The sequence below is a fragment of the Chiroxiphia lanceolata genome, chromosome 2 (genome assembly GCF_009829145.1).
Source record: "Chiroxiphia lanceolata isolate bChiLan1 chromosome 2, bChiLan1.pri, whole genome shotgun sequence".
In the NCBI taxonomy this organism is placed as follows: domain Eukaryota; kingdom Metazoa; phylum Chordata; class Aves; order Passeriformes; family Pipridae; genus Chiroxiphia; species Chiroxiphia lanceolata.
The window spans coordinates 57,446,866-57,471,195 of NC_045638.1; the positions used below are offsets into that span (position 1 = coordinate 57,446,866).

At 41.8% G+C, this 24,330-nt stretch overlaps 1 protein-coding gene and 1 long non-coding RNA gene across 3 annotated transcripts in view; one reads left to right on the plus strand and one right to left on the minus strand.

The window, feature by feature from the left end:
• Window positions 1–627: 627 nt before the first annotated feature.
• Window positions 628–17,026, minus strand: CDADC1 (cytidine and dCMP deaminase domain containing 1). Its single transcript, XM_032679738.1, has 9 exons — window positions 16,911–17,026; window positions 13,322–13,416; window positions 11,620–11,797; window positions 10,222–10,800; window positions 8,201–8,250; window positions 6,982–7,151; window positions 5,773–5,962; window positions 5,056–5,116; window positions 628–3,795 (listed from the first exon to the last, which is right to left on the minus strand). Exons 1-9 carry the CDS (start codon window positions 17,002–17,004, stop codon window positions 3,722–3,724), a joined length of 1,491 nt encoding a protein of 496 aa, XP_032535629.1. The 5' UTR covers window positions 17,005–17,026; the 3' UTR covers window positions 628–3,721.
• Window positions 17,027–17,188: 162 nt separating this feature from the next.
• LOC116782023 overlaps window positions 17,189–24,330 on the plus strand; it is a 32,211-nt gene continuing 25,069 nt past the window's right edge. For both annotated transcript variants that reach the window (XR_004355064.1, XR_004355063.1), the window contains exons 1-2: window positions 17,189–17,246; window positions 19,097–19,215. This is a non-coding gene — a long non-coding RNA (uncharacterized LOC116782023). The remainder of the gene's footprint in view (window positions 17,247–19,096; window positions 19,216–24,330) is intronic.

Genomic DNA, 24,330 nt, shown 5'->3' on the forward strand with positions numbered 1-24,330 from the left:
CAGGAAAACGAACTGTAGGAATAGCCCTTAATGTACTCCACTGGCTATCAGGCCCTCAGCCCATGTGCTCAGGCTGGAACTAGATGGATGTAAAACCCCTGATGGGTCAGACCCCCAGCATCACCTGCTTCATGCTACAGACTCTCACAGCTGTTGACCCCGATCACCACAGCAATCCCGCTCTGCTCTGCGTGACTGGGAACTGGGACACCTGCGTGTGCCCATACAGGCAATCCAGGGCAGCAAAGCAGGAAGTGCAGCAGGGACCAATTTACTGCTGGATGGTCAAAGCTTCACCGACTTTGATCCTCTCCAACCACGGAACAGCCTGTGGAGGTGGTAGCTCATGCAGTGCTCTCTGAGGCATTTCTTACTCTCCTGAGGAAGAGGGAATTAATACTCACAGGCCCAAGGAGGGGGATCTCAGACCTTCCCTGGGACTGGCAGGAGGCACAGTCTCATGCTGAGACAAATTCTTCAGGCAGTGCAGAGGCAGGTGATCCAGCTCAGCAAACAGCTGGGGCTGCAGGAGCAAGGAGAGCTTTGGGCCAGTAAGGGGTGTGAGCATTCCAAAGCACTCCGTAATGTTCCTAATAATCCAAAGCACTTAAAAATACACTTCAGTACTTACTGTCAGATTAATTTATTAGCAGAAAACATGTTTTGCTGTAAGGCAGACAATTAACAGTGAATTTCTGTAATTCTTGGTCAAGAGGCCAAATTATTACTGATAGTTAATACCTGCAATTAAAATGATTGTTCTGAAATGAATGGAAGAGACACAAAATGCACATGGAAATTTCAAACAACATATAAAATATATAACTTTAACATTTCTTGAGTAAATACTTTGTAATTTTTACGTAAGAAACAAACATCCTAGAGCTCATCTGCAAAATAAGCACTGCAGGAGATGTCCAATCTTCCATGGCTCTCCCTCGTAAGCAGACAAGCACAGCAGCACCTACAGAGTCCACAGGCTGAGAGAGAAACCCCATTTACATTGTTCCTGTTGGCCAAGATATAGCCTCTACTTTGTAATTCCAGTAAAAATTGAAGAAGTAGGGTTATACTGATAATCAGAGCCTACAGAAATTTGTGAGCACCTGGAGGAATCTGTAGAATACAGCAAGACGCAAATAAAGCCAGGCTTCCAAGCCTTCAGCCTTACAAGCAATTGCAAGTTTCACAGAAAATTTTGTAAAAAAATCCTCTTTTAAAAAAAAAGTTATTTAAAGTAAAGGTAGAATCTTAAGTCCTCCTGAAGTACAGGTTACCAGCAGCGTTTACTGCAGTGTAGTTATTTCATGTGCGTGATATTTGACTTGTATCTTGACCACTTCTCTGTGTATCCAGGCCACTTATAATGTTTCAGGGTCTTTTTGATTTCAGCTGTTCATATAAAGACACAGATTTTACTGATTTTAATACCAGCAGACTGATCAGTATAAAACTTGAAGAGGATCAAACTTAAACCTGGCCCTGTTTTTTTCCTTGCTTCTACCTCAATATAAGAGTATTGCCAGTGGATTATGGAAAACAGAAGGTTTCAGTGGGTGGAGTAGGGCAGACTTTAATTTGGGCAGTGAAAAAGCCAAGAGTAATTATTCTAATACAAGATCCTTATAAAAAGTGAGGAGGACATATCTTGAAGTAAGATATTTATGATTTAAAAACCTATTATGAAACCGCAACATTTGACTTTATCCTCATATGAAAGATGCAAACAATGAAACTATAGAATCCTTGATCAGAGAAAAAAACCTGTCTTTCTGAGGTTTATACAGCACCCAGATCAACAACTTAATCCCCTTGCAGCTGGATCTGCTCATCCTAGATTCAGGACCTAGGTTCCTCAGCACTGGATTACAAGACCTGGTGAAGTGGCAGCTCAGCAATTTCCCCATGAGCTACGGTGAGAAAGCAGTCTTTTGAGGTGTGATGCAAAAATGGATTTCACCATCACGCCCTTAAGTTGACAAAGAGGGTCAGATTTTTCTCTTTCACTCTCTACCTCGTCCTGGGAAAGGAAGCTGTATGAATCCTACTTGGCAAGGCAGCAGTGGTGAAGGAGGTCAGCCAATCACCTGGTGAGATTGCTGCTGCCAGCCCTGCACATACCACACTCAACCAGCAGCCCTGAAGTAGCCTTCAGTCTTACCAGGCTCAGAGAAACAGCAGCTTCTCCAGCTTCAGGAAGAGTGAATTCTCATGATGGTAAGTGGATATAAGCATTCCCCAGTTCTAAAGTCCAGGTACTATGCTATGAGCCATGGGGAAGCACAGCTCCTTCCTGCAGCTCCAAGCATCAAGAACTGTACCTTAAATTACAGGACCAGTATCCAAACTGGATGAGCACAAATTCCATATAATAATATCACTTTAAGGGTGCTCTGCACACTATCCAATCACAGCTTTGCTGTCTAGTTCCAAGCTTTTCCAAAACCTAAAAGAAACAAAGACAACTTACAGCAGTATCTTAAGACGATTCCCCTTCCAGGACCTTAAGGAGGGCAGCAAAGACAAAATGCATGAAAGAACTGGAAAGGGCTGTTCATGTATCCTACCAGCAGCAGCAGAAAAAAGTGTTATGGTATTTGCACTTGAGAGCTCAGCAGAGGAGTTAACAAAAAGTCTTGAGGCATCTGTTAAAAGAAACAGCTAGAGGTCAGATTCAAAGCAGGAAACAGACGGGAATTAGGACAGAGACCTTTCAAAAGATGGGTACAATTCATTGTTCTGGTTACCCATTACCTACCCCCTCAAAACTAGCAAAAGCACTAGACTGCAGTTTCACTGCCATTTTAATGTCACCCTTGCTCCACATTAAAGATTGGCACCTGAAAAGATTTGGACTATTCCACTGGTACAGATCATCCTATCTAAGAAACAACAGGACACTGGCAATTTATTCACCTCAGTAGTCCTAGAAGCCTGCTAGTGAAGATTAACAAAACCAAAACGCTAGCGATCTTCACATTTATGTAGGGGTCAGTGAGATGCATACAGCTGAATGCTTTTAGGCCTGCATCCAGAAGCTGAGAAAAACCAAAGCTAATCTTTGTCTTCATTAAATCAGATGGACTGCACTTGAGGAAGGACACAAAGCAGCAAGGCAAGTACCACGAAACAACTGCTGCTATGGTAGGTGGAAGACAGTGTGTATGAGAGACAAGATTGATATCCAAATCATTTACCTAACAATGATTGCTATCCCAATGGTTTTGTGTCTGTTATATTGCAGAGCAGACTGAGAAGCAAAAGCCACTTTCAGGAACAGAAAGAGTTGCTGGTGATTATTTATCTACCATTTCCTAGAAGATCCCCTTGACCATTGTATTTGAAGAACTAGGGCTTATTTCTGCATTTTGCTAGTCCAGAACTTAGAAATCCATTCCTTCAACCCATACACCAAGCAAATAAGACACCATTTTACTCTTACTCTGATCTATCAGCAACAAACTTTCAGTATATTTTTAAATGTGTTAACAATGATCAGCCACCCAGTTACTTTCACAGAAAATACAAGCAGCATTTTTTCGCCAGGAGCTTCTAAATTAAAAAGACCTTCAGTTAATTCCATAAAACATTAAAGACATCATAAATAAACGTATTTTAAAATTCACTTTCCAAACAATAAATAAAACTGTTCCTTATTTGAAAGTGCAAACAGGCTGTATTATAAAAAGTATGAAGCAAGACTGCAGAAGTGCTTAATTATTCAATAGTGACCAAGACACAGTTTCTTGTTTTGGTGCAGCTGGTCATCCAGCGATTTTGTTTTCTGGACCCCATCTAAAGAAAAAAATATGCGTCAAACATTAATACAATAGCAAGTATAGTCTAAATACTCAACACAGACAGGCACACTGGAATAACACAGGAGGTGGGCAGGGGATGGAGTTCCCTCACAGAGGAACACACAGTAAGCACAGCTAAGAGGAACATATTAAGAAAAGAGAGCAACTTAAAACAGTTCAGTTTAAAAATGCAAGCACACCATATTAAAACATTAGAGAAATGAGCCTTGTTAAAGGTCGTCAAACAAAGTACCCCAGGATGAATCTTTCTCCAGCTGGGTCTAAAAACCATTAACAGAGGAAGGGACAAACAAGCCCTAACATTTTGCAGTGATCAGTAGTGGCATAAACACTGCTCTGAGCCCTTCCCTCTCCCTTTCCCTCAGCCCATAAGGAAGTAGCTAATGAAGAGACTTCTCCACTAACACATCTCACTACATGTCAGGACATAGCTTGGAGTATGTGGCTGTTCTTGTGCCACAAAAAACACCTTCAGTCTTTTCTAACGCCCCTATCACGGTACTCAGTGCTTCGAGCAACTGCCAACTCCCCATCTTTACACTCTGTATCTTCCTGCTCGCAGCACAAAAATTATTTAGCTGCTTTTCCCATGTTATTTTCCCCTCTTGGTGAGAAACATTTTAAGGATTGGTAGCTGACAGAAGATGCCTCTGGCGGGTCCCTTTTATAGCACAAAAAGGCTTCAAAGAAAGACTTATCTAAACTCTGTTTTCAGAAGATGACAGCTCCCTTGCTACAAAGGGTGTGCAATGACAAGGATATTGTGACCTTTATATTATACACGTGTATATACACACAAATACATAAGAAGCACTGAAATGTTCTGCAGAACATATTTAAATGACTTGGAGGAGTCCAATTTCTCCTGAAAAATAATGGCACTCTTTATAGAACACAATATATAAAGTCTTTATAGAACAAAATTTAAAACATGATGAAGTAGTCTGAAATGATCTATATGCAAAACAGCATGGCAATGACCTTGATAACTGCATTACTAGATTTTGTGACGGATGTGTCAATGCCAAGCATTTGTTAAAACAAGCTTGGTTTTGACTTACAGTTGGTTCATCTACTTATTCAAAAAACTCAGAGAAGTTTTCATAGCAAAATTTAACTCATTGAAAACAAGATTAACTAAGACTAATCAATCACAGAGGAATTCAGGTTTGTTTAAAACGTGATCTCACTTATTGACTTCAGTCATAAAATAAATTAATGAGAAAATACTTACTTTCCCTGGCTGTAGGGTCATGGAATTCAAGGGCATTAGTGTACAATGGATTTAGTTGCCACTGATAAAAGAAGAAGAAAGCGTTTACTTATCCCAGAAGACAGAATAAGGAGCAAAGGGAGGAAAGAAAAGTACCCTAAAGACCTACACTGTGAGGCATGACTGGGGGTGAGGTGAAAAATGAAGGGCTCCCTCTTGAACACACACTTGCTTTGAGGATAACTAACTGATAAGGAATGGGTAGACATTGACTCCCTTGAGAAGGGGAAATGAGCCTGTTCAAACCAACAGTGCTGCAGTTCATCATGGTGAGCACTGAGTGCAGGTGCACTTGGCTGCCTTCAAAATGCACTGCAGCTCTTTCAGGAGCCGCTGGAAGGGCCAACAAAATCATGCAGTGATCTCCCACATCAGCTGCCATGCTGTGACAGGGGAGGCTTTGGAGAACTTTAGAGTGTGAAGAGACCATCTCAAACTACAGCAAGAAAGGAAGAGGGAAATCCCCACTGCAGATACAGAAAATAGAGACATTTGGCCCCACCATCTGCCATATGACACAGCACTTCTCCCCAGTACTGGGACAGAGCAACCTCTCAATTCCATTCACCGGACTGGACAGCACAGTGCTCCCCTATGCTGGCTGCAGACGACTGCTCACTCTACTCTCCCATCAATTCTGCCCACAGTTTTTAGAATATACTATATTTAGACACTTACTGTAAATTTGCTTACACCCTCAAGTTCACCAAACTTCATATAGGATATGTCTGCTTTCTTTTTTCCAGCATCAACATCTCCTGCATAGATCTGCTTGATACCAGCCCCTTTAATTAAAGGGACACATTCATCACATGGACACTTTGTCACAAATATCATGCTTCTCTCGTCTGGCTTTATTTCTCGACATCTACAAGCAGTCAGAAAACAGAATTTCAGAGTTCGTATCTTGATGGCTTTGAATTGTGACAAACTTGACACCTCAGAAGAGGAAGCAAAGAAGTGTTATCTACTCTCAGAAGCATCTTATTCCTTATCAAGTGCACAAGTACACAATGGTATCTGGTTTGGTTTTACTATCTGTGAACAAAACACTCATTCCACGTCTCCACACATATCATTGTTGGAAGCCTCATCAACTGCCACACTTCTGTATTTCAGGTTATAGCATGGTCTAGCAGGAAGCAGAGGCAGTAGCTTGTATGGAATAGTAACTGAAGGAGTGAATATCCTTCAAAAACCAGGTTCACTTGAGAAGTCTGAAGAAACCCCAGGAGTTGGCTGGTTTCCACATACATCCAAGTTCTACATCACAGGCATAAACAAGGCTGTGATTGCAACCCACACTTCATCACAGTGACATCATGCATTGTCCTGGTGTTGGCTGCGACAAAGTTAATTTCTTCTCAGTAGCTGGTACAGTGCTGTGCTTTGGATTTAGTAGGAGAATAATGTTGATAACACACTGACATTTTAGTTGTTGCTAAGAAGTGCTTACCTTGAATCAAGCACTTTTTTTGTGCCTCATATTCTGCCAAGGAGGAGCTGCACAAGAAGGCGGATGTATGACCCAAATCGACCAAAAGGATATTCCATACCACAGTGTCATGTCCAGTATGTAAATTGGGAGAATTACCCAGAGGGGTTCTGGCATTGATCAGTGAATGGTGAGCAACTGTATTGTGCATCACTTTTTCCTTATTAGTATTACTATTATTATCTTAATTTGTTTCAATTATTAAAGTGTTCTCATCTCAACCTGTAAGTTTTACTTTTGATTCTCCTCCCCATTCCACCAGGACAGGGGGGGAGAGCCAGCAGCTGTGCGGTGCTCAGATGCCAGCTGGGCTTAAACCATGACACACATTTGCCATGGAATTCTTTCTGAACCATCTCATTCTTTTCAGTGGTAAAAATAAGCCCATTTACCTGAATGTCAAGGCGTTCTGCTCCGCATGTATAATATATCTGAACTTTCTGATTTCACGATCTTTTTGCTTATCATCCATGTGTGGAAAATCAGCATATTCAGATCCAGCGGGAAAGGCATTGTAACCACAGCCTACAAAGCACATTGCTCCTGTTCCATCACAGCTTCTCTGCAACAGTAAGCAAAGCATCAAATTTGGAGGTATTTAAACTGTTCTAAGTCAAAGCGCTGTGCAATGTATGCTGTCACATTATCAGTTCAGCCAAGTTGCAGCAGTTGAAAGAGAGCTCAGCTCTTGCAAACTGCTCCATGTCTGTATGGAGCTTTTCCACTGAGCTCTGTAGGACCTGCACAGGCAAAGTGTAACGTCTCAGTTACGCTGCATCAGGCTTTAGAGGCTTTCCTTTTGGCAAGTAATACTGATAGCAGTGACAAGAAATCTGAAGGGCTTAGTCTGCAATGTATAAAATTAAAGACAACTGGAGTTCATCCCTGATGTGCCAGAGATGGTGTTTCACCTCCCTCTCAACAGACCCAGCGGCCAGTGGGCCCATAAGTAGCAAACAGCAACTGAAACCAGAACAAGAAACAAAACAACAGTAAGCAGCTGATGACTGGATGCTAAAAACAAATGAAGAGTATGTTGCACCTGCATGAAGAATGAAGCTTCCTGGGACTGGTAACATGCATAATCAGAGACATAAAGAAATAAAACCTTTATGTTTGGATGGGAAAAAGCGCCATAACAATATCTGCAGAAAAATACCACTCTCATGCAAAAAGGAAAGTGCTAAAGCCAGTACAGCATTTCAAGTACAACAAATATCCTCAAGAGATTGTCAAGCTATAATGGCACTGAGACCTCTCCAAAAAAAAGCTGCAAAGAGGGATCATGGAGAGTAGGCACACGCTGCCCAATCAGCAGCTGTGGCAAAACCTTGTAGCCAGGATACCTGGAATAACTGACAATGACTAGGGAAGCAGGCACACTGAAAGTCCAGGTGGAGATACTGTAGTAGTTACTAAAATCATTTATATTTCCCCTTCATCTAAAAGCATAACAGTGTCATTAACTTAGTTACTAAAGCACGAGAAGTGCAAGCTTTCTATCGTGCTGTGTGTTTGCATGAAAAACAGAGGTGTATAATGGTAAATAAAAAGTTCAAAGCAAATGTATGAGTTTTGAGTGCAAGAAAAAGTAACTTTTTCAATACTTACTGATTTTTCTTCTGCCCAAATAATAGCTCCAACTCCTGTCTTATGATCCTCTAAAATACATAACATTTTAGGAGTAAATAACAAATAAAGCACTTCCGAGTTACCTATACATTAACATATGACATCTTAGAGCAAGGAATAACATTTATTGTTGCTTTGTGGACAGGAGGAAAGAAATGCAGAAAGATTAAGAGTTTTGAAATCATATGAGTCTCCTGTAAAAGCAGGGTGTGCTTTAACTGCAAGGCAGTCATTCTGAGACTTAGTTGTGTGCATTTGTTCGAAAATGCAACAAAGCAACCAACACATAGGTAAGAAAATGTGTGCCAAGAATGTACGTGGACAGGTTCACTGATGTGAGACAGCAAACTGATAAAAACCTTCTTATTGTTTACCACTTAATCTAATTACTTTATTTCTGCCATTCTTTACGTTTATGGTTCTGCAGTCTGAATTCCTATCAAAATTATTTGTATTTTATACCAAATTCAGAGATAAAATATTAACCACTGGATTTTGGGGTGTGTGTTATATCACCACTGCAGGAAAACTGGTATCCAACTTTCATTATGTGACTTGGAAGGTTTTTACGGAACCTGGAAATCCTCCACAGTAGCGACTGATGAGAGTCTTGACCAATTAAAACAGAGCATATCAAGGAGAAAAAATGTTTCAGGCTTCCATTGATTGATATTGTAGAACACACTGTTTCTATTAATCATTTCCATCATCCCTAGTATCACTACCATATTGAATCACTCAAAAAGGGTCTTTCCTGCCAAAGATGTATTTTATGGGAACTTTTTTTATATTCTGCATATTTATTAGCCACTGATGAAGTGACGAAAATGATAATCACTGATTATCATCAGCACATAGAAAATATCCTATGATCCTGCTCCCCTTATATCCATCTATATAATAATGTAAAGCATCTAAATGTGTGTGGGGGGCTGCTATTTGTTTTAATTTTATTACAGGATTAAAGTGGAATAAGAGTTTCCTCAAAAAACAGACCTGAGTCCAGGGTAAAAACCACACATAAAACTGAATTTTTTGAATTTTTACTCAAGCTTGGCTATTCCAGCTTGTTCAGTACAACAGTAACTGTACAAAGAACTCACAACTGGTTCCGTAAAACTTCTGAATTGCATCTAAAAAATGCAATCTCCTCTGCAATTTTTGGAGACCAAATCTGTGGAGGGTACCTAACTTGATAAGTTGGGTTTGTGTGTGTGTGTACTGGGGGATTGGTTTTGGTTTAACCTTTATATATGTACTCTCTATTTGTTTACAATGGTTTAGAAAAAGCAGCTATCATATCTGGAGGACAAAAACATCACTAAGGAGTACCACAGAGTTTTACATCTTCATATTCTGTTCTCTGGAAGAACTTATTGGTTTACTACGTGGCTACCCAGAGAGAATAAAGTAGCGAACAGAAATCATCTCTATCAAGAGAGAGTAATAAATATCCTTCCACCCCAGAAGCCTGTACATAAAACTACAGCATCTGTGCAAAAAAAAACCCACCCATCAGATGTATAAGCACTTCTACTAATAAGATTAGAACTAGGAGATTTGATATAACTGTACTTAATGCCCTACTGAAAGGATATTATTTCACTGCTTTTTTTCTGAAGTGTACATTATCTGCTTGAAATATTGGCATTTATTTGATAACAGAAGCATCTTGTGAAACCTCAGTAAAAAGAGCCTCAGAGCAGCTTGAAGAATGTAAATGTCATTCTGTTCTGTTTTCAGTAGGATGTTGGACACGTTGGCAGGGCAGGGTTTGCCAGCACTGTATGTGAAATACCTGCACTGATTTTCTCTTGAAAAGCTTTCACACACAATACTATGTACCCCTGTGGCCTCTTTATTACTGCTGCACCTGTTTCACACATGTAGGAATGGAGTTCCACAGCTTGCTCAAGGAAGCATTTGGAAGAATAAGACTGAAATCAGGAACTTTCTCTACTCATGAGACCCATCCTTGTTCCACTGCTGTAACAACTCACCTGTCCGATATGCAAGGAGCCTGGCTTGTATCATACAGTGCCTTGCAATGTCTTGGGGCAAACACTGCTCGTCTGTTTCATTTGTTCTTGGTGATTCACAATTGTAAAATCCAAAACATCCAAAGACGGGGACACTGGCAGCCACTGTTGCCAAGACCAAGACAAGATCTTTCATATTTTGCCTAAGGTTGCTGAAGTATGGATTTTCACAGAGGTTCTCCAGTCCCATTGTCATCAATATTTCCTTGTGCATTTCTTCATTTGAAATTAGGAATAAGCTTTCATACTCTTTTATTCTCTCTTGTCTACACGCAGTATAAAAGTCAGTATTACAGTCAGGCTGTGATTTTGCTATTTTCTGAATAAAATCAAACTTGGTGGAAGTTTCTTCAATAAACTGCACCATATAGCACACCAAAGGCTGAAGCAGCACACACACACGAGCACGACTATTTGATTTCAGTCTTTCTACTGCTTTGGCATCTAACTTTGCATCATCAGTACTCGCGGGATTGGACGCCTCGTTTTGCAAGCTGATTTCAGGATCTGCAGGCCAGTAAGAAATCCTGTTCACCCCAGCTGGAAGAGAAGATAATGCAGCAAAAGGAACCATGCGAGCACAGTGGAACATAAAACATTCAACACACTATTGCCTAACCCTGGTTTTACTCCTCTAAGGCCCGAGTGCTGTTTAAGGTGAGTCTGGACAGAAAAATGCTGGTAGATACAAGTATCAAGGGGTTATCTGGCTTGATAATCAGACTATAGACAAAAATTGGAGTTTCCCAAGTTCTAAGATCTTTGTGACAGCCTAATTTTGCATCTTACCTACAACAGCTACATTAGTAACACACAAAAAAAGTTAGCACTAATAGATGTTGCTGCTGAGATTAAAAATCAATATTTGCAGAAGGGGTGTGCCCCAGAATTTCAGGAAGTGAATAATCTGGCTTGTCTTCATCTCCCTTGAGAAAAGGAAACCCTTAAGTACTCCCTGTGATTTCTCTCTCTCATAAAACCCACCCTTCCTCCAGTGTTACTAACAAGCCATGGGAAGGCAAGGAAAAATGTAGCAACCTAGGCCTTTTCATCAGGCTTAGGGATGCTCTGGCAAAGTGCAACAGGTACGTCAGAATCTCAGCAGTGCAGCCCACCTGAGAGACAAAGGACCACCAATAATAACAGCTGCACAGAGAAACAGGCTCTCGGGAGCAAACCCTAGTGTCTTGACCATCAGCTCCAGGAGATGTACACTGACTCTTGGAAAATATCAGTGCAGTCTACACAAGTTAGGGACTGGCATTCACAAATGGGAGAGTCCAAAAAGAAAACAGGCTTTCCGATAGCATGCACCACGAGCATAACATTTACTCCTATTCTACTACAGTCATTGCTTACCATTTACAATCATTTTTAAACAAGTTGAACATGGTTTTCTGGAAAAATAAAGATCACAGGTTTTAAGTCTTGATCCATGTTTAATGAGTGCAATCTGGCCAGCATGCAAGTCTGTACTGGAACAGTGAAGACCAATAATCTTCATGTTTTTCACCACAACTAGACCACTCTTCTTCACCTACAGAAAAATGCATTACTATTATTATTATTTTACTTTTTTTCAACATGAAGACCACAGAGATGTTAGAGGTCTTCCTTGGGTAACAACACACAACCAGCAGCAGAGTTCTTCAGTACAAGTTGTAATATGAACCATTAAACAATCTCTGATACACTTTCCTACACATTTTTTGTTGTTGTTGGTTTTTTTTTTTTCACATATGCCTGTTAACACCAGTGCTTGTTTCAAACTCCAAATAGGAACTTGTCACAAATTCCTGATTTTTTCTTGTCATTGTTTTGCTCATAACAAAACCCAGAAGGAGTAAAGAAGATTCTGTCAATTATAGCTGAAATCCCCTCTGAATCAGCCAGCATCTGGAAATGCTCATAAATTTAATTTCTGTCTTAAGCTTGACCACTGAGGGAGCCAATAGCTTCTCTAGCTGTATTTCAGTCTCTTCCTTAACGGAAATGAATCCTAGTTCTAAAGGATCTTCAATGAAAAAGCTCTGTATACCACACACAAGAGCTATTACAACTGAATTCCCACGTATTGTGAGGAAACTGGATACAAGCTAGTTTGATGAAGCTGGTGAAACAGATCTCATTAGACAATCCAGCTGCTACTGAACACTGTTGCCTTAGATCTGTAAATTACTCAGTTGCTTTGTGGTTACAGAAGTGAGGCTGTACGAAAGCCCTACCTACAACCCAAGAGCCATTCCTGACTGAATTACTGAATTTCAAACTGCTTTTGAAGTCTGTCTGGTGCTCCTTGTCTACGCTTCTTTCAGATCTAGCACACCAAGCTCTGAAAATTAGGCCTAATTTTCACTCAAGTAATTTTCCTATCTTTCCTTGCCCTGGCTGATAATGTGCTATGGATCTTAGCATAGGGGTATGCTCTGCAAAACGTAGTAATCATTTTAAATAGTGCAATAAGAAGTCTGATCACAAAAGGAAACACCCTGTCCCCGAAAATGCCCCTCTACTTCGAAGTGTAACAGTAACAGGCTGCTATTTAGAAGACCCATTCTCAAGCACAGTTTCTTTTCATTGTCACTAGTTACCTGCAAGTCCTTTAGCAGCAAACATTCAAGTAGTTGTGTGCACCTCCACTGTATAAGAGAACTGATCTACTACAATCATGACATTGTAATTCTAAAAGAGTACACCATTGACTACACTGACTTTAAAGTCATAATTAGCATACACACGGTATACACCATTCCTCCTTTGTTATGCTCTTTAAAATACCCACCATTTTTTAGTGCTTGCTTCACCCCTTGGGAATATATCTTGTATTTCAAAGTTTTTCAGAAATAGCATGCTATTCACTCATTTTGCTACTTTTCTCCCACCACTGGATTTTTTTGTACTTCTAAGAAATAATTGCAAAAAGTTTACTAGTTTGCTGTTGTTGTTGGGGGGGGGTGTTTGTTTTTTTTTTTGTCTGGACTATCTGTCAAGAGCAGTTGGGTTAAGTTCATTGCAGGAGCTGTTCAGAAAGACCAATTAACAGTAAGTATAGACATTTTACCTGTGATTTTTTCCATTGTTCAGACGAGGGAAAGAGCTCCATCCAGAGACTCAATAAAGTAAAAAGATTGACCTTAGAAAGTCTTGGCATTTGACCTGTCATTTGAAGGAAAAAGGAAGTATTTATTAGAGAATATTTATAAAGAAACTCCACATTACTGAACATTGTTTTTCAAGTCTTCTACACCACAGCTGCTACAGAAGCTGGTTCATCAACCCCTTCTGCTGTTTCAGCAGCTAAATCCACATAGTCCTCTTCAGGGCAGTCACTCAGGATGCACACATCTGGATGCAGAGATCAGATCTGTGCAACAAGAGGAAGTGACGAAGCTTTCATTGAAATTCAGTGAATTAATTCTACTAAGAGGTGAAGAGCAGAAATCACAGATCAGATCATCAGATCCCACATAACTTAATGTGCTCAAATGGTTCACAGATGGTTACAGAATCTGAGACATAGCTTCTGATTCAGCTTCAGGCTCACCACAAAAGAGAGCAGAAACACCTAGGCATGCATCATGATCTTACACTGACACCTGCAGCAAGAGAGGATAAAATCATAGAATCAGCTGGGTTGGAAAGGACCTCTGAGATCATCAAGTCCAACTCTTGATCCAACACTGCCATGGTTACTAGACCATGGCACTAAGTGCCCCATCCAGTCTCATCTTAAAAACCTCCAGGGATGGAGAATCCACCACTTCCCTGGGCAGCCATTGTGAAACCTTCCAGTTACATCAGTTGTGGAGATCCTGCTTCTGGACTTTTACTAACCAGATTTTGGTTAGATTTCTACAAAAATTTAAACCTTTTGCTCAGGCTGTCACTTCTGACAAAATAACCAAAGAGGTGGCAAAGAATCCCTTCTTGGACCACCAACTTGCACTGTGCTGTGCTACTACTCAAAATCTGGACATGGTCCTGTGAGGACCAGTGCTCAGCAGTACTGAGCACCCCACAAAGGAAAAAGGAGGAAGTACTGCACTGCTCAGCAAAGCTTGCACTGTTCCAGATGTGAAGCTGTCTTGCCTCATACTTGGAAAGAAGGTAATTAAGTCTTCAAAAAAGTTCCAGTCCCTATTTCAGGGGTGCTTACAGAGGGCTGTAATGAACACATATTCCTCTGCAGGTCTAGTGTGTGCTGTCTGACAATAGTATTATTTCTGGTTTTGTCCTTTCCCACAAACGTTACAGTTTTTGCAAAGGGGGAAAAGGCAGAGACAAGAATAGAATACAATAGAGGGAAACATTCTTTAAGTAGTTCCAGCAGTTTGGAAGAGATATAATCACATACTAAGATTGCTTGGGTGGGGGAGAGGGTTCATTTAATGACATGTCTGTGAACCAAAACAATTAGGACAGCAGATAAACATATGGAATCCATGACTGAAATACCATTTTCAGACAGTATTTTGGCAGCTTTTTTTTTGACATAGAAGTGTGGGTTTGGAAAGCTAATATAGGCCTGTGAGCAGCACCATCTGATGCCACATTGTTCACTACTCCTTAGGCTGTTCAGCTCTGCTATTCCACTGCACACAAGCACTGGAAGGGGTACAAGGTGTGCTCAAAATGTATATGGCAGGCAGCACACACTACTGTCGTAGCACAAGCAGGTACAGTTCCCAGATGGTAGGTTAAAAGAAACAAAGCAACTTATACCAGCTCATACATATACCCTCATGGATTACAATTTGACAAACAGAGTAGACTTAAAACAGAATACATTACAAAAAAGTTTTAATTACTGTTTGTTTTCTTGGACCTAACCTGAATGCAACCTGTCAAAACACACGGGAAACAAACTGAAGAATGTACAAGTTCACATCACTGCTGTGAGTTGACATGAATTTGTAATGAGAAGCAGGAGAATATTATGATGAAAAAGGAAAGACCTGTGGTTACAGTTATTATATCTATGTGTTTGTATCTTTACTCACTTAGGTACTTAAACACTCCTTTAGGTTCAACAAAGATTGCTGATTAAAGTGAACCAGAAAAAAGGCAAAAGACATCTTACAGAATTTCAAGCAACTACAGAAGATTGGGGAAGTAAAGGAATCAGGCTCTCTGCTACTGAGAGTAAAACCAAGTATAAAAGGAGTGCTCTTTTCAGGTGCATTAAACCCACAGCTTCCCTACTTCACACAAAGGTATGATTTTATTCCTCCGGGTTAGGAATCCTGCTTCAGTGAGGCAAAGCATGCTCCAGGGAAAGCATGCTGTGAAGGCTAGTGACGAAAACTCCACTGCTCCTGCACTTGCAAGCAAACAGGAGCAGGGCACTGCCCATCCAGACATGACTCAGATACAGGATTATGCCATGTTTGTAATGCAGAAGTTCTTAGTCCAAAGCCTGTAAGGCTTATAAGAAGTGCTTTGACACTATCAAGGAGAAAGACATTGGTGACGTCACTGTACTGCCTGGGAAATGGAAACTAAAACCTATTTTCAGTGTTCATCATTTTTGCTTGCTTGGAAGCAGGATTTCCATAAAACTACAAAGAAACAAAACCCATTTACCCATCAGAGGCCTGACAGCCCTGTCAAGGTGCTTAGTGTGGGAGCTATATATACACCACATCTGTATGCACACACCACTCCCCGGGACCGCAGCGATGGGATCTATGAAATCTGTCAGAATCTGCTTCATCTGGGCACTCCCAGCCTTGTGAGGAAGTTGCTCTCTACTAAATCCGTACTTGGGCCCTGCTGTAGGGGTTAGTGAAAACACCCCTTAGAAGGCAAGTGTTCTTATGCACATTGCATTTTATTATACTTATCAAATACACATGGTATAGGAGAGGAAAAAGAGATCATTGTGATGGGGATGGGGAAGCAAAATACAAGCTTATGTTATCAAAAGGCCCTTATGGAGAAGGGTGCTGCCAAGCAGGGGTGGGGGAGGAGGGAGGAGATATATGTATAGATATACTTTCTTGCATATATATGCATATGCTTACATATACTATAATATATATAAGTATATATATATATATATATACACTTTATATATATACACTAGATATAGTATACATAAACTGTATACATAAAGTATATATTCTTATATATAGGTATATATATGCTTATATATACTATACATATAAGTATATGCATCCTTTATATATCTAAGTATATATACACTTTTTATATATACAGACACACTTTATATGTACATATATAGTGTGTATACATATATATAGTATATATAGTGCGTATATATGCTCTTTATATATGTATGTTTATGTGTATATATATGTATGCATATATGTGTGTGTATATCTATCTGTCTATCTATCTATATCTCCACTGAGGGGCAGGAGAACTCTCTGAAGCAGCAGCAAAGGAAGGGGAAGGAGGGGGCTCCGAACAGCCCCAGGAAGGCGGGAAGAGCCTCCTGAGGAGAGGACAAACCGAGGCATTTCGTTAAACACCTGGGAGCACGCGGCGGGTGAGGAGAGACCCGCGGGAGGCCGGTCAGCGCACACTCCCTCACACCCCCCTGTCCCGCCCCGCCGTCAGCGCGGCGGGGACAGGGCCCCCTCACGGCGGGGCAGGCCCCGGCCCGCCCCCCCCGCAGCCCGGCTCACCGGCCATGCTGTCGGTCTGCGTGCTCGCTGTGCTTGCCGTGGTCGCCGCGTTCGCCCGCGGCCCCCCCGCCGCCGCCTCCTCCGCGCCGTGCATGGGTGCCGAAGCCGCCCGGAGCCCCCCGCCGGCCCCGCTCCGCCCCCATGGCGGCCCCGCCCCCATGGCGGCCGCTCCTCCCGCAGGGCGGTGCCGTCCCCACGGCAACGGCGCTGACGGGCGGGCAGCTCGGCCAATGGGCAGCGGCGAGGGAGCCGGGGGCGGGGTTGGCTGGGGGGGCGGTGGCTCTCATCAGGGGTCGGGTTGCCCTCAGGACCGGGGGGTTAACGCTGGAATACGGGGTCAGGGATTGTGCTGAGTTGTAAGGGATTCATACGGATAATCGAAGTCCAACTCCTGGCCCTGCACAGGACAGACCCAGGAGTCACACCATGTGCCTGAGAGCATCGTCCAAACGCTTCTTGAACTCTGTCAGGCTTGGTGCTGTGATCACTTCCCTGGGGAGCCTGTTCCATGTGCCCACCCCCCCTCTGGGTGAAGAACCTTTTCCTGATACCCAACCTAAAACTCCCCTGTCACAACTTCGTGCCATTCCCTCGGGTCGTGTCACCGGTCACCACAGAGAAGAGATCAGTGTCAGCCTCTCCTCTTCCCCTCATGAGGAACTTGTAGACTGCAATGAGATCTCCCCTCAGTCTCCTCCAGGCTGAACAGACCAAGTGACCTCAGCCGCTCCTCATACGGCTTCCCCTCCAGGCCCTTCACCATCTTCGTTGCCCTCCTTTGAACATTCTCTAACAGCTTAATGCCTTTCTTACCTTGTGGTGCCCTCACAACATACACCTCACACCCCTTCCCCCCCCCCCTCCCCTCCGCTCTGCCCAGCAGGGGATCACTTGTCTGGGGTCACCGGGTGCTCAGACGTGGCTGTCATGCTGCCCCATTCCCGGGACGTCCCTCCACAGCTGCCCCATCCCAGACTGGCCCCCATCCCCTACTTGGCCCTTGGTGGCCTCCCATGGTAAAAAAGGGATCCAAAGGGCACTCTGGTCAGGACCCCAAAGCTGGGTCAGCATCTGCTCCCAGCTCAGAATTTGCTCCCATAGCCCATAGCTGGCTGCAAAACAGGTGGCTCACAGCGCAGGGTTTTTCCACATGTTGGGATCATCTCTCTTGCTCCCTGCAAAATGTTTTCCTGTTCTAACTGCCTTGGCTAAGTGTGTGGAAAATCATGCTCCTGTCAGTCATTGCTGCAGTACAAGTGTTCTTCAAGGGAGATGTTACTCCGGCAAAATCCAGCTTTTCACCTGTGCTGCTGGCTTCGTCTGTGGAACAGGAGCAGAACTTTACCAGGTGGTGTTTTGATGTTAGAAACTGTCTTTCCAGTGCAGATTGATGATATGGTGATCAAACCTCTGTAAGACAATGAGCAAGACCTTGTCAGTGTAGAGCAAGCTATGAGGATTAATCCTTTTTTAATTTTTAATTTATATGTCATGGCTGTTGTAAGCAGACCAAAACTCTTCTTCTTGTATGAGTTGATGTTCAGGCTCAGGAAGACTGGCTCTGGGATTGTTTCTTTGACTACCCAAAGTGAGAGAAAGGTTAGAAGACAGTAGAAATGGGCTGGTTGTTTTTGTTGTTTCTCTTCCTGTTTTGGTTTTTTTTTTTTTTTGGATCTGTGTGTGGTTTTTTTAATATTTGTCTTGATTTGAGTCAATAATTAATGGTATGTTTGTCTCTTGGACAAGCACTGGGCACCTAAAAGATGAACTAGTTTGAAGGGATTTGACTGCATCTGTTCATGGACTAACAGGTTAGTGAAAGTGTAATTAGAATATACCCAGTATTCATATTTAGTGTCTTTTCTTCTATGAAGATAATGATTTGGAGTTATCCACATAATTACTATTGATTGCAAAAGGGGCTGCAGTATGCAATAGCTTCAAGATTTTGAAACTTAATACAAGGAAATTACTTCATCCCAAAGCTGTGTACATTTATAAAGAAACAATTAATGGTTTGTGGAAGAAATGATCTGTCACTGAAAGTGGTTGAGGTATGAGTTAAAAGTAGATGAAGTCTGGTGGTCCCAGCGAGCTGTGGACAAAGTCTGGAGGGAAAAGAAAGAGGGGGAGAATGACTTTTATGTTGGAGTCATTGAAAAGTAAATGCCCAATTCCTTTTCCAGGAAATAATTTTTGAAGAACAGGCTTTCAGAAGGAACCCAGAAGGACACCCAGACTTTTTGCTTTGTTTTTGTGGGTCAAATCTCATGACAATGCTGTGGAGAAATGAAGAACAGACAAGGTACTGGAAAGCAAAACTGATACACAGGTGAGGTGATGTTAACATCCCCTAATAAGTTTGCTGCTTGAACTTCCCCTTCTTTTTCTTTGTCAAGAGACAATTTTCCTGAAGTGATGCATGTGGGATTCAAGTGTTGTTCGCTGCCCACTGTGCAGCGCCAGTTTACACACCAAGACAAGGTACTTCCATTTCTTTCTTCTAGTTTGCACAAAGTAGGGAGCTGGTGGTAACCCACAATGGGCTGGCTCCTTGATCATCAAAACTTTATCTCATTTTGCCGCTTTGAGGATTTGGGGCTTGTTTTTATGACGGAACTCATCAGCCTCACTATTTTTCTTTGCTATCATTACACAAGTTCCTCCTGCAGATTGCACAATCAGCCTCCTAACACAACTTAATGCCATGCAGATTACAATTGTGCAAATGCTTATCGCAATTATTGTTTAAAGCAGACTTGCTAGCCAACCAGTAAGCGAGAATCCAAAATCATAATATTTTTTTTACCAGCTCTCTTTTGTAAAATTTCTATGATCTCTACTTGATTTAGCAACTTGTTTTGTTTCATCAGGTTGATGATTACAATAACTGCATGTTGTTTGAATTCAGTTCATCATCTCCAATCCATTCTGTGCACCGTGATGCAGTTTGCATATACTGCCATGTTCCTTCATCAGGCCCTGACAAAATTTGGGGGAAATCAATTCCCCAATGCAAGAAGTCTCTCAGCTCTTTTACATTTTGAGGTGTTTTTTCTTTTTCCCACTGTGTTAGAGAATCGTCTTCTTTCACCAGTAGCTTGCTGATTCAGACACAGTATTTGACTTGTGTGCCCTAGGGTTTCCATTCACAGCTGGGCATGGAGGTGGGAGTTTTGGTGGTCAGTAAGTCCAGAGTAAGTTGAATTCAAATTCACAGCAACATTCATCTGTAAATTGCTGTTACTTGTTCCAGAGTCATCCTCATAAGAGGGAAGGCAGATGATTTCTAGACGTCTCATTCTACACTGGGTTTTCATCTAATTATGATTTTGAATTTGAAAGCTCTAGGGTGGAGTGGGACTAAAGGATTTGCTGCTCCTGTTGGCCTCCCACCAAAAGCCGCAAGTAAAAGCTAGAGGACAGCTGATGGCAGCATCTCTGTGGAGCATGAAGAGGGTGCTCATTCACTCCAGGATCAAGAGAGACCATGTCATTCCCTAAAATCTGTTGCAAGAAGAATGGCATCAACCCTAATGCAGAAAGTTTCTCTGCCTACAGGCTAAATGTGCTTCTTTTGGCAAGATTACAGTGAAGTAGAGGATGGTAGTAATGAGGAAAAGGGGTTCTTAGCCTTGCTGTACCTTTTATATATAATTCAAGGTAATTATATGCCTTTCCAGTTAACAAGCACATTAGCCTCAGAGCTGCAATTTTGAATACTTTACAGATCAGCAAGAATTTCTGAATGGCCTTTTCTCCTTGAATCAGATCTGCCGGATAAACCTACTTCTCCTCTCAACATCTTCAGTTTCTTCCTGCATCTACATCCTGGATTTGCAAACCAAATTCATTACAAACCAAGTTCATTCAAGTGATTGATTGCTTAACACCCCTTTCTCCCCACTCCTTTTTCTTTACTTTGCAGACCCATTTGCTAGGATGCCTCATTCAAAGCGTCCCAGAAGGCTCTCATTGCTGATATATTATGTTTTGATTTGATAGATGACAGAAAGCTAAAGCTCACTGTGCCAAAATGTCCTTTGGAAGTTGTCACATCCCATGTGTTCTCAGACCGCTGATATGTTTCCCTTGTGCAGGTACCTTGTGATACCTCCAGTGCTATGAAGCTGTTGTGATTGTCTCGGCTGATGAATTTAAGGATCTTATTCTCTGGAATAATTTAATAGCCATTCAGTTTAACTATGTTTGCAGTGTTCATTCAGAATTTGCTGAGATGCTTTTCTGGGCTTTTCTTATGTTTCTTGTATGGCTGTCAGTAAATTTTTACACCCTCATCTTGATGGTATCAGTGGACTGAAAATCTCATTCACCATCACCACCTATTTTGGAGTTGATTTTCTGAGTTGATTTCCTGCATTGCAGTTACCTGCTTCACAGTATCTTTCTGTCTCTGTGCACTACAGGTTTTAGATCCTGAAACATGGTTTCCTCCATCCCTATCGACCCTTTTAAGGCAGATGACTTTACACCTACCTCAAAATCTTAGCTGGAGTATCATGATAAACAGTAAAGCTGATAATCTGTTTAAAGACTAGAGCTTACTGTGCTAATTTCTGGGGGTTTGGGTCTTTATCAGTCTCTAGGTGTTCCACTCTGACCATTGGTTTACCTTCTGGATTTAAAAATAAAACCCCTCCTCTTGGAAGATGCTATTAAGCATCACTTAACAGCTAGGCCCATCAGTTCATGTTGGAAATGTCTGATATTTGTACCACGCAAACACAACAAGCTGCTCTTTTTACCTCTGCAAGCCATGTTTAAGGAGTTTTCTGCTGGGGCTATGTTTTTTGACAACTCATTGGAAAATAGCTTTTGCTCTGGTGTCAGGTAAAACCAGATACATTCTTTGATCTCATCAGTCTGTTAAGTATGTAAAAATATCTGTTAGTCTAGTAATTGAAATGACATCAAACAAGCAAACAACTGGAAATTAATTACATTAATGAAAACAAGAGAGGAAAATAAATCCATTTATAATCAAGAAGGCAATTTCTTCTTTTCAGTGCATTGCAATGAAGAAGGTTGCATTATCCTGTTGGAGGATACAGTCTCACTGAGGGACAGTGGCATCTGCTGCACGTCTGCTCAGCCACAGCTCAGTGCTCAGATGGAATGTAAACTTGGGAGCTCTGATACTCCAGGCTTACAGAGCTGAGTTTGTTCATGCTCTGTTCTCTGAAGCTGCTGTGTTTCACCTCTGTGATGGATATGCTCAACTTCTTGACCAAATTAATGGTAGTTTGGTTCAGTCTCCAAAGGGAGAAAAGGCATAGGCCATATGTAACTGGGCCAAGAACTTCTCTGGTTCCATCCTATTCTCTGAAAAACCCCACAGGGACAGGGTGATGTGGTGAGCACTGATGCATATGGGCTTGGAAACTGGAACACCTACCATGCAACTAACACATGACTAGCAGGTGGTTCTTCCAAGATTTGTTTATCAAGAAACAAAGAAAATTGTGGTTACAAGGAGTCTCATGCTTACTTTTCCATCACAGGTGATTTCACTTATTCTATAAATGACAGTGAGCCTTCTTTGGGCTCTCCCTGCTAAGCAGCTGGCTGCATGGTGGTGATCTCCCTGTGAGCTGAGATGCCTCCCAAGGTTGCTCCTTGTCTGGGAGACCTCTGACCAACTGCGGGTCTCTGGTAAGTGACCAATATCACACATAACCTTGTGTTTCAGTGCACTAGATTTGACATTGCTAACTTTGAATCATTATTATGTCCTCTGCAGTAAGTAATAGAGTGAACCTTGCCATGAAACTTTAAGTCTCACTTTCACATCTTACTTCAATAGAACAGCTTTTTCTGATACCTTTGGTGGTGCTTCTTCAAGCGATCTAATTCCCTCCTACCTTGAGAAATGTCAGTTGTGTCTACTTTCCTATGAAGCTGTCCATGTGCCCAGTTTGTATCCCTGTTGGAAGCAGTGGAGGGTAGATGTTGCTATATAGCCAGAGTGACTTTATTTAGACTCTGGGAAGACACGATGTTGCTCCGGTATTAGAAGGGCAATCAGGTTTGGGCCATATCAAGGTTATTGCAGGGTGGGAAAGGCTAATCCTGTGTCCATGCCCGTGCCAGATGCCCACACATCTGGAGTAGCTGCTGATTTAGATGACCAAAATTTATATGTCCAGCAACTGAGTGATGAACCGTTGTTCGAGCAAGCCATATTAACCAACTGCATTTTATACCCATGTTATGCTTTAAGCTGCAGTGCTGTCTAAGTTTCCTTTAGATATTTGCATGTGCATACACACATCCTTGCAGTTATGACAGGAACACAAGTTTAACTGACGTATTGCTACTGTGCTTTGAATCTCCAGTGTTAATGAACACAAGTTAACTTTTTATTTGCCAAGAAACATTTAGTAGTGTCCTATACATCAAAATGTCAGACAAGGTTTTATGTTAGAAATTGTGGCTTGGGAAAAGATAAAAACATACCTTTCAGAAGAGGCTGGAATAAATGGCAAACCTTTTTCATGTGTTTAAATTCTTCTAGGAAATGTTTGTATAACTCTGATACAGATGGTAACCTCGATATCACACAAAAAAACCTGTATAAATGAACTTGGAACAGATATGCTTGCTTTATAAAGCAGGATACTGAAGTATGCACAGCAGAAAGGGAAATATTTAGAGTGTGTGATAGCAGAAGCGTGATTTGTGATGGCTTAGATGCTGAGAGGGAAACCTGCCCTGAGCAGGAGCCCCTCCAAGAGTATGTGCCCATACCTATATCCAAGTAATGCCCTAGGGACATTACTGTGGGATTTCAACTGATCTCCCAAGATACAAACTAGGGCACACTGGCTATGCCTAGGTTGCAGTAGAAGCAATTGTAGTGGAAGAGCAATCTTTGAGGCATCTGTAAGAAGTGTTCTTCACTGTTTTCTTTGTTTCTATCTTATATAGCTGCTATACAGTCTTTGCAGATAGCCATGTTGAGGGTCCTGACGTGGTGGTTGTTGCTGGACACATGGAATCTCAGGTCCAGCACAGGCCATGCTTGCTACAGGCTTTTAATACAGTGTCTTGTGTTAAACATTACATCTGTAATGTGGCACAGGGCTTGGACATCTTCCTGCCCACTCTCCTACCATAGGTTACCCAGCCTGCTTTTCATACTTTAACCTTGCTGCAAGTGGAGACCTAGGATGGTAACACTGAAGTGGGAGATCCAGGGCTGAAGGTTCATCCCCTGGGGGCACTTTTTGGCCCACAGTATTTTAGGTTCTGAAATACTCACTGTGCCAGGAGAAGGTCCTGCTGGATGAGCGGCAGAAAGGGTAAAAAGAAGCAGGGAGATGAACCAGAGACCTCCTGCAAAAGCTTTGGCTTTAAGTCTCTACATCACACTCTGTCTTCATCACTCTCTTTTTCATTG